This window comes from Sipha flava, unplaced genomic scaffold (assembly GCF_003268045.1).
Source record: "Sipha flava isolate LNK unplaced genomic scaffold, YSA_version1 110_pilon_pilon, whole genome shotgun sequence".
Classification (NCBI taxonomy): domain Eukaryota; kingdom Metazoa; phylum Arthropoda; class Insecta; order Hemiptera; family Aphididae; genus Sipha; species Sipha flava.
In genome coordinates, this window is record NW_020271727.1 from 895,594 (window position 1) to 912,960 (window position 17,367).

Sequence of the window (17,367 nt, forward strand, 5' to 3'; positions counted from 1 at the left end):
TCACTAGTATCGCATACTACTATATTCCATGGGTGTGGGTACTTACCAAAAAACACTATTTGTTTTCTGTTCATTTTTAACAATTGTAAAATGTCAGTAATATGTATTAGTTAACTATTTGAAATGTTTGCAGTGTCATCCTAACTATAAAAAAAAAAAAAAACGCCATAGGATCACAACATTTGTTACCTTTTCCCCTCCCTCCCATTTTTATTTTATAAAATTGATATCGTATTTTTAGTGTATAATTTTCTTCATTACTTAAATGTGTTAGGTTAAACGATAATATTATATCCTTTGATAACATTTATGCATTATTGTAGAAACATAATACATGACTCAAATTATACAAGTACATGATTAAATATGATTTAATAGCTTAGGTATAATATACAATTTGATAAGTAATCATCTTAGATATTTTAGAATAATATCTGTCTAAAAAATAACACTGAATTTTTCTCATTATCATCAGTTTTTATGACACGTCCTAAATTTATAATACTTTGGATGACCTAGGGCACATTCCTCATTTGCCCCTTTGGAAATGTTATGAATATTTGGTATTAGTTACCGATATAAGGTTTAAAATTTAAGTAAATATGATATTCTAATGTTACAAACATATAATAATCATTACGTGTTAATAATATAAACTTGTAATTAATAATGTAGTAAGTGATAAGAAAAATGTCACTGCTATATACATAATTATGTTTTGAATATATACACGATTCTATACAGTATTATTTTTATCAATTACGTACATTATACAATATATACTATACACATTACATTAGATATTATTATTTATAGGTGATTAAAAAATGTTATGAATAGTTAATTGATAAAGTGAAAAACTTATGATTCTGCTAAAGTTATAATTTAAACGGAGATATGAATCGAAAAAAAAAAACAATTAGGACATAATATAATATACGTATGATATATAAAATAAGGTACTAGTAAATCCTCCACAGCGAAAAAAAAAAAGTTTGCAAAAACAAAGTCGAGCTCTGAGACTTATTTTGTTCAGTTATAAAAAGCATGCGAATCACTTTATATTGAAACATCTGTCAATCTAGCTCAATGTTGGTTAAGCGCATTAATAATTAAAATCTAGCTACAATATATGGATTTGAATAATGGAACAGTTATAAAAGTAAGGAAATGATATAGCGACTTAGTATTACATTCGTCACACCAAAATATCACGGTGTTGCGCGCGAGTGTTATACCTATAAATTTATATTTATGTGTCATTTGATTTCACAAAACCATTAAAAGCAATAACACGAATCATCGCTTTCAACGAAACAATCTGAGTGAAACTCGGTCAATGAAAATATTTGTTGGCTTTAAATCCCTAATGTAATGTACAAAAATCATGTGGACGTAGTTGTCACAACATTATACTATACGGCCGTACCGAATAAACCATTGTTCGATATTAAACGCTACGATATCGTTCGTTCGGTCCGAACGCGCATTTCTCGCGACTCCATTCCTTTATTTGACGTTTGACATCGGTTATGTTATACCGGCCAGTGTTGCGATGGTATTGTCATGAAGATAATTAAAACATTTTCACCCCCGAACGCGCGCGCGAGAAAAACATACAACACTCCGGTGCGAAAATATGAACACGGTACAGAGTATTGTGTGCACGGGCGAAAACAATCGTTCGCGTTCCGTTTCCGCCAGATTAGGCGTCCGTTGTATGCACCGTCACAGGTGCATACGCGCAAACATGATTTATCCGCACTGGAAATACGTTCAACTGCTGCGGTGCGGACGGATTCGACTCGGTCCGTGTTACAGAGCCGAGTCGGACGGCGAGTGACCACCGATCGGTGTTCGATTCGAACGATGCGTGCGGCGCGCGGCGACGGTTTTTCGCCGCGCAGGTCAGCGACACGGTGCACGGTGACGGCTACCGAAAAATCCGTACGGCAGTTACGCGGTCGGCCCGGTGGGCGTAGATCTGAGAGTTTCGCGCGTACCCGCGTAACGAGCGCGACGAACGCGAAGATCAAAGCACGGCGGCGGCGGTGACTGTCGGGGATCGGGAGAACGGGGTGCGCGCCGATGCGTGACGTAGGAATTTTCGACTCGACTTTAGCCGCGGCCGATCGGCGGACGATATCTGTTTATTTATTTTTCCCCGTTCCGGCCGCGCTGCGCCCTCCGAAAAAGCGCCCCGACCGTGGCGGCCGCGGCGGAGGGGTCGTAAGCACGAACAGCTCGCTCTGTCGACGACGGCAGCATTGATCTGCGGGCGGGAGGCAGATCGGCGACGGGTAGGTTAAGACCGTCACACACACACACACACACACACACGCACACACACGTTATAATATATTTATGCGCGCGTATATACGTGTACGCGTGTGAGTGTGTGTGTGTGTGCGTGCGCGCGCGTGTAACATATTACCGCCGAGGCACGTCGGACGGACGTCCATCTGCGCGGCCGGCCGAAGGCGTAGTGTGCGTACGAGCGAGTCGGTATTTCTGTTGGCGTGTGCGTGCAGCGGCCGCAGCGCTGGCGCCGCGCAACGAGCAGCAGCAGCTCCGACGACGGCGGTATCAGCAGCACCGGCGAGCGAGCAGCAGCACCGACGGCGGTGACGGCGGCACCGGTATATCACAGAGCAGCGTTCACCCCACGCACGCACCCCGCGAGCGCATCCGCGTCAACGATAGCGTACGCACGCGCGCGCACGCGCCAACGCACAAGAACATACCCCGATCGGCCTCGGACGCGGACCCGGCGGCCAGTCGTGTGTGAGCCGTCGTCGCGACCGTCGTCCCCGTAACTCGTCCACGTCGTCCACCCGATCCGTCGTCGTCGTCGTCGTCGTCGTCCACGGCCTAGGTGCACTACGGCGCGAAATCTTCGGTCTCCCGCGCTCACGTCGTCCGTCGCTTTCTCCCTCCGCCCGTCGCTCAACCGCTGTCTGCCACGTTTCTTGTCCACATCTTTTCCGTAGTAACCCGTCAACGGTAACGACGAGCCCACCGTAGCGAGGAACAACGCGCGCCCGCCGAGTCGGTTCGCGCCACGCGCGTCGTCACCACCGCCGTCGCCGTCGCCGTCACCGCCACCGACACCGCCACCGCAAGCCGTCGTCGTCCACGCGCGCCTAAACCGAACAAACACACGGTCCGGCGCCGGTTATGGGTGGTCGGCGCGCCGTCGCCGCCGCTGCAAACCGTCCGCGTCGCCGTCACGTCCACGTCCATCACCACCGGTCCGTCGCGTGTCCCGCAACTGCGTCGCCGCGGCCGCTGCTACTGTCCGCGCCACGACAGCGGCGCGCCGGTACCGCCGCGCTAAACGCCACAGACAATCGCCGTTACCGCGACGCATCACCGACCGGCAACGGTACCGGCATCGACGTCAGCAGCAACAGGGGCAGTGCCGACGCCACCAGCGATGACTCGGTGCAACTGGTGGCGGTGCCGCCGCCGTCGGTCCGTCGTCCGACGATCCGTTCGCGCTGAACAACCGGTTGCCGCCCGCCGTCGTAGCTTCCACGCGTGATCCCCCCCCCCCTCCGTCGTCGGTTCTCGTCTGCGCGATGTCGACATCGAAACTCGTCGCCGTGCTCTTCGCTCTGACCGCCGTGAAAATAAAAGGTAATTATTCCCATTGTTCACGTACGCGTACGGATAAAAGTCGACGGATAGTTAATATTTGAGAAGCTTCGTCTTGTAAAAACGTATTCAGGTACTGAAATTCAAGGTAAAAATGATGTTTTTAAACACGGCCGCATCGAGGAGCACAACGAAGGATTTGGTTTCGATCCACGAGCAGTGGGTTCCCCGGACCCCCCGATGTTTTTCCGTACCTGCCCGAAAAACGATAACCGTTTGTGATGTGAATGTAAACTATTGTTCTGAAATGTAACGACGATGGGTGTTTTTATCTTTATTTTTCTTATCACCGCGTTTTAGTGGTTTTATAAAGACGTGCGATTTCGTTCAAATTTTCGACAGCAACTGGTAGCTACTACGCCAGCACCGTCGTCGACGATGAAGACGACGGAGTTACGATGCGGTGGCAACCGTTTTGTACACATTCAACACGTAGTGGTTTTTTCTTTGTCCAGTAACGACGATACAACGATAGTAAAAATAATAATAATAATAGTTTAAAATAATAATAATAATAATGTAATGACGGTTTAGCTGTCACCGTTAGAAAATACGCAACAATCGTTTTGCCGCGGCACGCGTATTCCAACAGGAAAACAGACAGACGTGACGAGATCGCGTAGTGAGACCATACAATAATGAATACTACACTATTGTATACGGATTATCGTCATGCTCTCTATACATACGCACGTCATATCGTCAAAACCGTATTGAGATGAATCGTATTCTAGAGCCCGTTGACATGGTATACGTTAAAACAACAGTAAATGTGTACCATGTAATGAAATGTAAAACAACCGTCGGACTTGGAATTGGAAGGGTTGATTATAACGTATTTATTTTTTGAACGCTAAATCAGTTAAATAATATAAAAATTAATTTCTCGAGGTTTACGATGAAAATTCTTCGAATATGCATTTTTCGTAATTTTTTCCGTTTAGGTGGTTTTATTAATTTTTCTATTTTCACTCTGTTGTATATTAACCGTCCTGTTTAGCCCGTGGTTTTTTTTTTTTTTTTTTAAAGAAAAATTACATATTTTTGTTCAACGTTCATCTGGATCGTAATTCGATTGAAATGAACGATTTAATTCGTCGATTAGTTTTCTGCGAACATTTGCCTCACCGCTCATACACATACACACACACATACATCCGAACACCTCATCATCTGTATGCCAGCAAGTAGAGTTTATGTAACTAAATTCAAATTGTCGTAAAAATTGATAATGTTAAACAGATTGATTCGATACATAGTATCGAACATATTGTGTGAACATATATGTGTGAACATATTGTACCGTTTTTATTTTCAATGCTTACTCAAGTATATATTTTCTCCGCATCAACACGTTGTATATAAACTAAGTACATAGTTTGATATACGAGTAGTTTATTTTTGATTTCGATTAACTTTTGGTAAATTTTAAATGTACACTCCTCTACTAATAAAATATTTCATACCATACCAACCGCACTATGTACGTATACAACCATTTGATAGACATTTTTTGTTTAATTACTCAGTTCATTATATAAGTTTTTACTCAAATAAATGATTCAAAATGTATTTGATTTTAAAATAAGTTTTATTCAAACTAATATTATTAAATATTGGAAAATTATCATAAAAATTCAACTGGTTTATTTATTTCAATATAATTATTTAAGGAAATAGTTATAAGATGCTTCTTTTTCCTTTTTTTCAGATACGTGCTAATTCAGCAATGAAAAATGCAATAAAAAACATGATAATTAATAAATAAAAAGTGATAATCTACTTATTATAATAATTATAGCATTAATTATTGTTTCCCTGAATAAATTTAAACCAGACATGTTTATTACCTATATTTAATGATATTAAATGGTTAAATTAAAAAATACTTAAACTGAAAAAATAAAGGTTTTTTTTTTTATTTTGGTATGAATATAGGATTTTTAAATAATAATATATGGATGGTTATCTTTAAATATTATATTTATAAGGTTAAAAATTGTATTTATTTTTAGAACAATTACGTTGTATCGAACACTTAGTTTAAATATTAAGAAATGTGATGATAAAATCAAATTTCTAATAAATGGTATTTTTTTTTAGAAATAATAGTTTTTAATAATACATTGTAGATAATTTAAAATTAAACTATATGAAGATAATTAATAAAATCACACTTGGTAGTTATACATCACTTTGGAATTTAAATTATTTAGAAAACATTTTTCCGAAGTTACATTAGTCGGGAAAAATTTAAAAATTGATATTAGTAGTTTCGTAAAGTTGTCAGAGAAAAAGGTAATATAGGTTTTTATTTACTTTCTTATAAGAAATTATTCAATTGTGTAATCAGCTTGGTGACTAAAAAATCTGACTCCATCTAATTCTATCAATAAAGTTTCTTTTCCCAATGCCTTAATCAATAAATACTTCATCCTATAATATTTTGTTTGCATATTTATAACATGAATTGTATATTCATTATTGTAATATATAAATGGAACTATAATTTAATAAAATAATACAGGAAGAACGATTAGTGAATATAACTTACTAATATTATAGTAAATTTATGAAACGTATATTATTTTTATTTAAAATATAAATAAAAATATTATTATAATTATACATACGATACATTTTTTTTGAATAAGTTATAAATAAATAAATAGTTGTCACGGCCAGTGTTAGGAGTATGACTGAACTCAAGTTTAACCACTGTGTTTGGCTAATATAGCATTGTCTAAACTTAAGATTGATCGGCTAATCTTAATATTAGTCAACCTTTGGACACTAATCGTAACATAGTAATTAATAAATATTTTTAAATTTAATATCTAACTAACAACACATTATTTTGTTCTTGTACATCACAATCATAAAGTTATATAAATTTAGATTTTTATTCATCTTATATATTATATTATAACAATTTTTTTTTGTTATTAAAAAGTTAAAAATATTATATTAATTAATTTAATTATGTAAATTATGCTCTTTAATATTATTATTTAATTTAATTAAAATAAACCAAAACTTTCAATTAAATAAAAAAATCGGTAAAATTAAAATTACCTACATAATAAATATTGTGGTTCTAAATATTATTTGGATATTTAAAAGTCGAATATTATATAGATTATAAATTTACAATTGGCATAAGGGATATTAATATTTGGATGGATTAGGTCAAATATATTTATCATATCGATGATTGTAAAACTGTTTCACTTAAAATGTACATGTTATAAATACGATGATTACTTCTTTAGTAATACGTTTGATTCACAACAAGTTATCGACATACATTGACGATGGTTAAAAGGTTATATGTTTATTACTAACATATTTTCTTGATAAAATAATATCGTTGATATGTTTTCAACAAAAATATATGTAAATATAATTTCGAATTCCAAATGTTCGTTATAATTTAATAGTTGTACATTTACATTTAAAAGAGCCTCTAAGCTATAAATAAATACCTAACGTCATTTGCAAAGCCAATGATGGCTCTGTAGGTAATATTGGTACGATGCGGTGGTTACTAATATGATGAAATAGTGTCTGAATATTTATAAGTTCAGTTTTAAATTGATAGATGAATGCATGTCATTATACTTACTGATGCATAATACTATGTATATCCAAAACAGAATATAGGAATATTTATTGACGACTTAGTAAATTAAATGCATATGTCACACGTAAAAATAGTTTCATATTTATTCATAAATCACAGATATATATTATTTATAATACGTTGATAATACTATTAAGACAAATAGTTTAGTTATAATTTAGGAAGTTACAATTTTGAGTTAAATTTTCTCATTTTAAATTCATACATAATTTAAAATTATAACTTTTATTATGTTAGACATTGCATATAACTTTATAATAAAGCATTAATCTAAATTTAAAATTACTCACATATTAATTTATATCTAAATTTTGAAATTTGTTTATATTATAAAATTCTTTATACAACTTGAGATTTAAATATAAATATTTATTATTAAACGACACTCATGAAAATTTAAATTTGGCGCATGAAGAGTCATGAACTATGATATTTAATAGATTCAAATTTAAAAAATGTATTTAATATAATGAATTTATTTTATTTTAATATTTATATTAGTTCTGTAAAGAATTTATTTAATATATTTTATAAAACGTATTTAATTAATGACATTGTAAATGTATAATTATGTTTAAACTTTTTAAAAATAATGATTATTAAATTAGTATGGAATACAATTACACTTATAATATATATATTTAATCGTAAATTATATACATATTATATTCCATTTTCAAGTACGTTGTTTACCACTCTAAGACTGGCAACAAGTTTGACACAAAAAAAGAATCAAACAATATATAACTGTCACGTTGGCTTCCAAATCCCTGCTAATTTTCAACATTTGATATCGACTTTCTGTATTTTGAAAACATACCATTGCAATTTTAGATTTTCATTATAAAGATTAACACGGTTATAAAAAAAAAAAAAAAAAAAAAGTAAATATTTATTCCAATGATAACCAATAACTTTTTTAAATAAAAGAATAAACAATATCAAATTTATTATAACGAACTACAATTATAATAATAAAAATTTATAATATCATAAAAACATTTATTGTTATTATTATTAACAGTAAAAAAAAAAAAAAAAATTGATTTAATTTAAATGTAATTTAATATTTTTTTTATTATAGAAGAAAATATGTTTATACAAAAAAATAGTTTGATGAAAATTACTCAATTATCAAAACAAGAACTAAAAAATAATTATTGACCTTAAAAAAAAAATTTATACTATGGGATAAAAAAAATTAATAAATAATTTTTTATGATAAATTTAATTAAATGTTTCATTATTTTATTTACATTATCAAAGTAAACCATTACATATGATAGTAACTACCACGAATCCTATTATTTATTTTATAATAAATTATTTAAAAACAAAAATTGATTTGACATTAGTTTGAATAAAAAAATTCAGTTTAATAATGTATATATTTTTTCTTTCCTTCAGTCAAAGAAACCATAAGAGTTAAATATTCATTTTTTTTTTTTTTTTTTTTGTTAAAAATGTTTCTTTATTCTTAAAGAATTGCAAGGATAATTATATTCTGTATATTAGATGTATTTAATATTTAGTGTATATACATATTAGGTTGTACATTACATACAATATGATAACTATTTATATTATAAATATTAAAAAATTAAAATGTTTTGAAGTATATTGTACGATTGGTGTTAAAAACAAAATATCAACTTTAATTGTATAAAATATAGTTTAAATTATTTTTCTCGAATTGAAAATATCTCTATTACGAGATTATTATTACTTATTTTTCTCAAATAATATATTTTAATAAATAATTGTAAATAAAGTAAATAAGCAGCTATTTTTTTTTATAACGAATATCATATACAACTAAATTATGATCCATATTTATATTTTTTACCACGAAAACAAAAATTAATTATTGTATTGTACGTATTTTGCCTAATACAGTAGAATAACAAATGTTCTGCAATATGTTCATATAAATTCCAGTCAAAACTCACGACCCTATATATCTTAACTGTAACATAAACTCCAGGTACAATGTTATACATTTAAATTATAAATGTCCAACGAAAAGAGGGATTGAAAAATTATTTTTCCCAAGAGTCCTGCGGACTTTCGACATATTCTCGATAGAATTACAGGCACGTGTCGATTAGTTTAGCCGGTGTCATGTAACACTACTATTCACTACCATCAGGTTTGATGATACTATTTATGGAACTTGAGTTAACTCTCTGGTTTATAAGATAGTCATTACACCTAATCAATGTATTTATTTTTAATATACATATACAAAAAGAAAATTAATGTCTGCTTGTCATTTATGAATTCCTACAATATTCATCCAATTACCATGAAACTTTTGGAAGTCGTTGAGTACATTCCCATGATGACTATTTACTTGTTATTATTTGTGTGTATACAGAATCCACCTTATCCTTTTACCCGTCGCGCGCTGTTAAAATAAAAATAAATGCACACAAAAAAGCAAAGTGGGTAACATTTATTTATTCACCCTTTTATTTAAGTACTCGAATAAATTAATTTTTTTTTCTTTTTAAAAAAAGTTTCAATAAAAACCACAAAATGAATTGAATTTTAGAATTTATTTGAATTTTTTTCAGAGGTATCGCGTAATGGGTTAGCTAGTACATGATAAATATTTAAAACCTTAATATAATATTATATTAGAATAGATAAAAACAACAGTTGAATATTTTAAATGCAATAATAAGCTAAAATATAGCATTAATTTAAAATATAAAAAATATTACCATATAAAAATATGATTAAACTTTAGAACCAGTCGTAAAATTTAATGTTAAAGTGATTTAAAATTAATAAGATAATATTTTAAAATTAAATTATAAACGTAACTAAACCACATGGTAAGATTTTTTTTTATAATATATAAATAATACTATAGGTATTTATTTTTATTTTTAATGGTTTCTATTTATGAGAATAAACATAATTTGCTAATTGATTGAAAATATTTGAAAATTTATAATATAATTATTGTATAATTATTATATAACTTTGCTTAGAAAGTTAAATTCAGCATTATTTATAATAAATTGTAATTTAGTATCTTTATTTCAAAATAAGTTTAAAATAAATACTTAATTATAACTATAGCTTAATAATGGGTTCCCAGTTAACCATAATATGATCAATTGGTTTATTTTAAAACAATTATTCTAAGGTATAACATACCCGGCAAATTTAACTTACAGTTGATAATATTTTTTCAACGACCAGTGAATAATAATAATTTCAATGAAAATGATGACTTGAATTAAATTGTTATTCGTATTGCTACTGTGTAAATTGTTGTCATATTAAAGTTTACTAAAATTTCTCAACAGAATTGAATTTTTCTTTTTCTTAGAATTGATTCCTAGGTACAATATTTGCATAAACATATTTTTCATTTATTGTAAAATTATAGTAAATAATTCACTATCAATATATTTTAAAAATGTCTTATGAATTGTAAATTTAAATGTAATATTCTAATTAATAATACTAATTATAATTATAAAAAAAATGTAATACTCTTATTTTTAAATTTATTTATTTTTTTGATTTAAAATATAGCTATTTCCACGGTTTTTAATTTAATTCTATCGAAATAATTTTTATTTCAATTGTTCATATTTTGTTTATTACGTTAAATGTATTAAATCTATGAATCAATCAATCAATGAATTGTAAATTTAAATGTAATATTCTAATTTATAATACTAATTGTAAATTTGGCTTGATGTGATAATAACAAATCAGACCCAATAACATTGAACTAAATGAGTCAAAACAATTTACAGGTATACAGTAGTTATTCGCTGAACGTTTATGACACATGAAACCGTAGTTCTTTTATAAAAAATCTAAATTAATGTTTAAATTGATTGGAAAAAGTTTTAGATTTTATCATTGATGACATTTATCTAATATCATGATGATAATATTACCTTATAGTATATATTATATATGTATTTTCTCGGTTTAGTATTCATATAATAATATTTATTTTGGGTAAACAGAAAATATCCTAAATCTATTTTTGATGAATAAGACATATTACACCTTTGTATCTAATTTTGTAAACTGAATGAAATATATTTATGTTGCATGTCATGTACATTGAATTCAGAGTCTTGCATTTCAGTAGTTATCGTTGGGTAACAGACACGTAGTATACCGTGGATCATTAGAGTAACGTAACGTAGAATATCTCCTATGAATACAAATTATTTTTAGGGAGATTAAGTATATTTACAAATTTAAAATAAAATATATGTTGTTCTAACAGGGGAAATTGAAAGATATAAATTATCCACAAAATAAGTGTCACAGATTTGTATTCAGATAGCTTTAAGATGCTGTGAAACATATTAATTCCGCTGCGTATCGAAGATAGGTATATTATCCAATAAATTAATTGATTTATTTAATTTCCTGTTACTTTATTTATTATTTAATAAAATATATTGTTAGTAAAATACATTATTAAAGAAAATATCGTATTATGTTTCAATATTTTGTATTTATTATAGCTAACAGAATAAATAATTTCCCCAAGCAAGCTGAACTTTGTGTTTTAATTTTAAGCAGTTTATTTTCTTTTTGCAGTAACCAGACAGCTTTTTATGTTAAGCGAAGTTACATTATTTTAGATTAATAGATCTAAAAAAGACCTTCCTAGAGAAATTTAAGCTTGGATATATTTTAAACCATTAATGTTGTATTAAGAAAGTTTCTTTAACTTAAGTCCTTTACGAAATATTGAAACAATTATAAATAACATTAATTGCCGCTTTGAATATAATTATTTTTATTTTATATCATATCATGGTATTAGCTTAAATTATAGTTTTCAAATAGATATTATTGAAGAAAAATTAGAAGAATCTTACAAAGTTAAATAAGGTTAAAAAAATATATATAAGTTAAATAAAGCATATAAAGTTTAATAAATTTAAAGAAAATCTAATAAATAAATATACCAGTATTTATAATATAACTTTAAAATAAACATCTACACATTTTTAAAAATGTCAATGACCACAATGGTAAGATCGATGTAGCTGTATAATATTTCAAATATGTAATGTTAATTATCAGGAAAATGCGTGACTCGATATATAATTTAATTTTTTTTTTTTTTATAAAAATAAAATTAACAATTAAATTTAATATACATAACACTAATGAATAATAATTTAACTAATTACATAATATACTGATATAGTTTAAAATAATATTATATGAATTATAATTAGATATATATTTGTGTTGATTCTTTAACAGTAAATAATGCATATAATTCTGCTTTGCTCATAGATTATTGATATATACTAAAGAGTAGGTCAAGTAAACAATACCCGATAATCCACTCAGTTCGTAAAATTTAATATGCATACATAATATATTCATATTGAAATTGCTTACCATTTATTTTAAAGGCTAGTGTATTTGTTGGTGATTGGCAAATTGTATATAGTTTCTCTTTTTATTCTGTTGATATAAGTGAATCTTCAAATCCATCAATATATTTCATTGCATTTATATATTGGTTTGTACTTATATTATTTCGTTGTCAGTTTTATTTTCTGGTAAATATCTTATTTTAAATAAAATGTTGATACAAATTTTCAAAAGATCATTATGTTTATGCAGATGAATATATAAATCATTTTTCAAAACTATAAATGATAGAAGTTTTTTAATCAGTTCAAATTTATATTTTAAATATATTTTAGATAGTAAATTTTATCGTATTTTCAAAAAATTCAGATTGATAATAATTCAAAACAAAAGCTATAGGTTATGTACCATTTAATTTCTTATAATTTGAAGTAAATAAAATGAAAACTGATGGCACACAAAATAATAATTGATAATCTTATTCACTTGGTTAAAAAATTAAAGTAATAGTAACAAATAGTTGGTGTATGCAGTTGTTTTAGATGTCAAAGTTGCATGAAAGATAACACAAAATAATAAAGATAATAATACGAGTTTTGAACCGGGAATGGGTGAATGTCTGATGACTGTATTAGTCTTTTTTACTTGAAACCAATGTATATTGCTTTCAAAAAAATATTTTTAATAAAAGAGGTTTGGTGGAGTAATTTATATTTATAAATATGATTGACATAGTAGAAGAACCAAATCTTTCGATAAAGTAGGTTGAACTTTTGATGTTCTGACTTTTTCACAAAAAAAAGCATCTACGATTTAAGGAAATCGAAAACTTTATATACCTGTAAGCAGCACAAAATGAATTAAAAAAATTTTGTTACTACTACACAAACCGCAACAAAAAAAGACATTTTTAATGAAAGAAAATTTAATATTGATTATCCGTTGACTTCGATTAGGGTCTCGTATATGCTCACATTACGATACTATGTCAGGTAGTTTTTACAGATCGTAACGGATAACTATAACTATTAGAAATCGTTGGTGCACGGGATCGATAGAAGAACAAAACTCTTGCAGCATGTTATGAGGGCGTCTATGGGTTACGTGTACTTAGAAGTAAACCACACAATACACAGCGATTTCCATGAGTGTACTAGTATGTGTGTATGTTTAATATAATGTATGATTATGTTTAAACATTGGCGGAGGATGAATGCAAAGGATGTATGTACGATTACGCCAAGTCAAAACAGCGGTTTTCCTATACACTTTAGTTACAGGAGTCAGCGGGAGGAGACGACCAACGGCATCCGTCCATTCTGTTGAACACGTATTTTCGATTTGCATTCCCCCTCTTGGTTTAGATAGAGAGTCGTAAAATTGAAATGTGTTTAACGATCGCCGCCACCGCCGCTACCGTCCAATATACTAATCCGTTTTACATGCATGGCAACAGGCTGTCAAAGCGTATTATTATACCGAGTGTTCATCGAATGTATGGAAATTACTAGCGAAATGTTTGACAAACATTTTCAATAAACACGCGATTAATAATTATAAATATAAATATATATGAATGTACAAAAACTAACTCAATTTAATGTAAAAAAAAAAAAAAAACATCAGATAAATGAATAGCAAGAGGTGGAAAGTGAAAATTTGACAGTCGATTGGAAAACATCGTTAAATAAAAAAAATCATTTCAAACCCATCAAACGACGAACAACTTGTGAATATGACGATGAAGATTTGGGTCTTACATTATTTTTTATTATAAGTTAGTCCCTTTAGAAATGTATTTGAAATAGTTTCAATTCCCTCACGAGCTATTACTAAACAATAAACATCGAATGAATAGTTTACTGGTTACAAGTATTTTTTTTCTTTTTTAATATAATCATTGTTTTCAATGAAAATTTATATAAATTGTGATTAAAAATCATTGAAGATATATAAATAAATCAAGTACTTAATTCTATTAACGTTTAATCATTTTTTAAAAATGTATTTATATTTTTTTTTTTACATTCTTATAGCAAAACTTTTGATTAAAAATAAAATTATACATCTCTATATTCATTGAATAAATTAATTAAATGAGTACCATATACAATAAAAGTCACTGCTCACTTTTTATTGGTTAATTATTAATTATTATGTTAACTACACTTGGATTAATTGCATGCATCAATTATTCAAATATAGTCAGCTATTCAATAGCTAAAACAACGTTTGATTTTTGTTTCCCTTCGACTTGATTTCGAAAAAATACAATTTCTTTTTGATTTTCATTAATAAAAATAAAATTTAATCATAACGAAATGTATTTACAAAGCTTTGAAAGTCGTAAATAGAAGACTATAAAATCGAGAAATTTCATTGGAAATACTGACAATTATATAAACAATTTTTACTGTAGAAATATAAAGCAACGATATAGAAAAAGAAAGTAAATGTTTTCCCGGGTTAGTAATTATTTTAAAATTCAATAACATTCATAATCAAATTGTAAAAAAACTATATTCGAATAATTTTAATTAATTAATAACAACAAATATAAACTTTATTGATATAACGAAAACTTTAATACACCGGAAAAAATAAAAACCGATTCCTATTAGTTTTAGCTAATTCATAACTATTATATTTTATACAATTAAAAATTACAGTAAAGCAGTAAATAGTTATTAAAAATCTTCACTATTTGTTTCAGTTATTATAATTTTATATTTGTGTTTAAGAGAAAAATATAATTATAACTGTATACCGACTATAATACTTTTTATACACATTTAATATTTATTTATAATTCAATTATGTAGTGTTGAAGTTATTAGATTATAAAACTAATTAATTTAAGAATATAATATTTATAACTAAGAATTACCACTAGTTTTTGATTTTATTAATTTTTTTTAATAAATATAGGTCACTTATGAGGAAAAAAATACAACAAACACATATTATGTTTGTGACAATCAGCTAGAATGCTAGTTTATATTATATAAAGTAAAATACGTTGAAAAAAATTAAATTACCGTATTCTCTATGGGCAATAATAATATAAGATGACTAGTCGTTTCTTAGACCTTAAACTTTTAGTAGATTTTTGATAAGATTTGGTGAAAGTCAGATTATTTGTGTTGTAGCTGAAGTGTGAGTGATGTATTTTATATATATTTAGTGTTCACCGGCGTTAAATACTCATGTTAAGAGTCTGATATATTTACGTTCCGGATGTGGCTCTATAGGATATTGCAGTAAAGGAGTTCCATGGTGGTGGTAGACGGGATGCAATAGTCGTTTATCTAATTACAAAATTTCGGTTTGACTAAAAGCTCTAAATAACAATCACCTACATTTTTACGAGAGTCATTAAATTAGGGTACGTTCTGTAAAGTGAAACAAGCCATGCAATTGATAGTAAGGACAAAGAAAAAAAATAACGATTATTTAAAACAATTTTCTGCTATTAGTATACTCTTAGTTATTTTTTTATATATATATATATTACTAAAAAACAATTAAAAGATTATAATATGCACTTGAAAAATACAGTAAAAATATAATTCAATCGAACATATAAATGTATTAATAAATATACAAACTGATATTTTGTTTCCTCACAGTATACACTTACATTTGTCTCTAGTGAGATATGTACGTTTAGAATGAAAAAGAAACAGCACATTGTTAAAACCCTCAAATTCCCACCTGGGACTGACGAATAGCTCGATCTAACATCATCATGACGTCACAATATACAATGTCATATCGATCGTTGAAAAATGTTTCTGATATGTCAACACTTGTTTTTGTAAAAGGTTTCAATTTTCATGTTTGAAATAAATGGGAAAATGCTATAATATTCTGTCAAATGTTGACGAAATTCGATAACATGAAACATTGTTTTCTTATATATCATAATAATTGTCTTGGAATATATTTAAATTTATGATAATAAACTAAAAATTAACAATAAAACGATGATTTTTTTCACGTCCTATTTCTTAAGATAAGAAATCTTATAAAGTTAATTTGTTTTATAATTTATTTTAAAGATTTATTTGTTTTAAATTATTACATTGATATATTTCTACAAATAATACATTTAATTATAATTTTTTTTTTTTTTATTTGATAAAAAGGTTTCCAAATTACATATACACGCGTGTGCATTTGTAAAATAATGTCATTAATACATTATTAACTTAGGAAATTTCAACTTTTAATGTATTTAATAATTTTAATTAATCATCACAAGGAATTTGTTTTGTTATGTATAAGTCATAATTATAATACATCTAGAACTAGAGAAATTTATGTTTGAACGCACAATTAAATTTATATTATGTATCATATTGTTGTTTATTATGATTTTTTTTTTTTAAGAACAATATCCTTTAGTAAAATAGTAATTATCAATTTTAATTTTCACGAATATTCAGTTAAAATGACAAGAAGCAAATTTTTGTTATTATGAAAAAAAAAATTAATAATAATAATAAAATATAACGGCATTTATGTATTAAAATATTTTGTTATTCAGGCATAAATATTTTATTGTCCCAGCATTGCTATGTAGAGGTTTTTCCCATAAATACGAGGATTACGGAATTATATCAAAGGTCTGGCTTAGCGTAAAGCAGAATGGATAAAAAGGACTTACAAATCAAAAGAATCAA

The 17,367-nt window shown here is 29.0% G+C and overlaps 1 protein-coding gene across 5 annotated transcripts in view; it reads left to right on the forward strand.

Moving 5' to 3' along the window:
* Window positions 1-2,687: 2,687 nt before the first annotated feature.
* Window positions 2,688-17,367, forward strand: part of LOC112688087 (acetylcholine receptor subunit alpha-type acr-16-like) — a 213,158-nt gene continuing 198,478 nt past the window's right edge. For 2 of the 5 annotated variants that reach the window (XM_025561136.1, XM_025561121.1), the window contains exon 1: window positions 2,688-3,639. In XM_025561136.1, the coding sequence (XP_025416921.1) occupies window positions 3,582-3,639 (58 nt within the window). In that variant the 5' untranslated portion in view covers window positions 2,688-3,581. The remainder of the gene's footprint in view (window positions 3,640-17,367) is intronic. The other 3 variants (XM_025561114.1, XM_025561128.1, XM_025561105.1) reach the window with 3 other exon arrangements.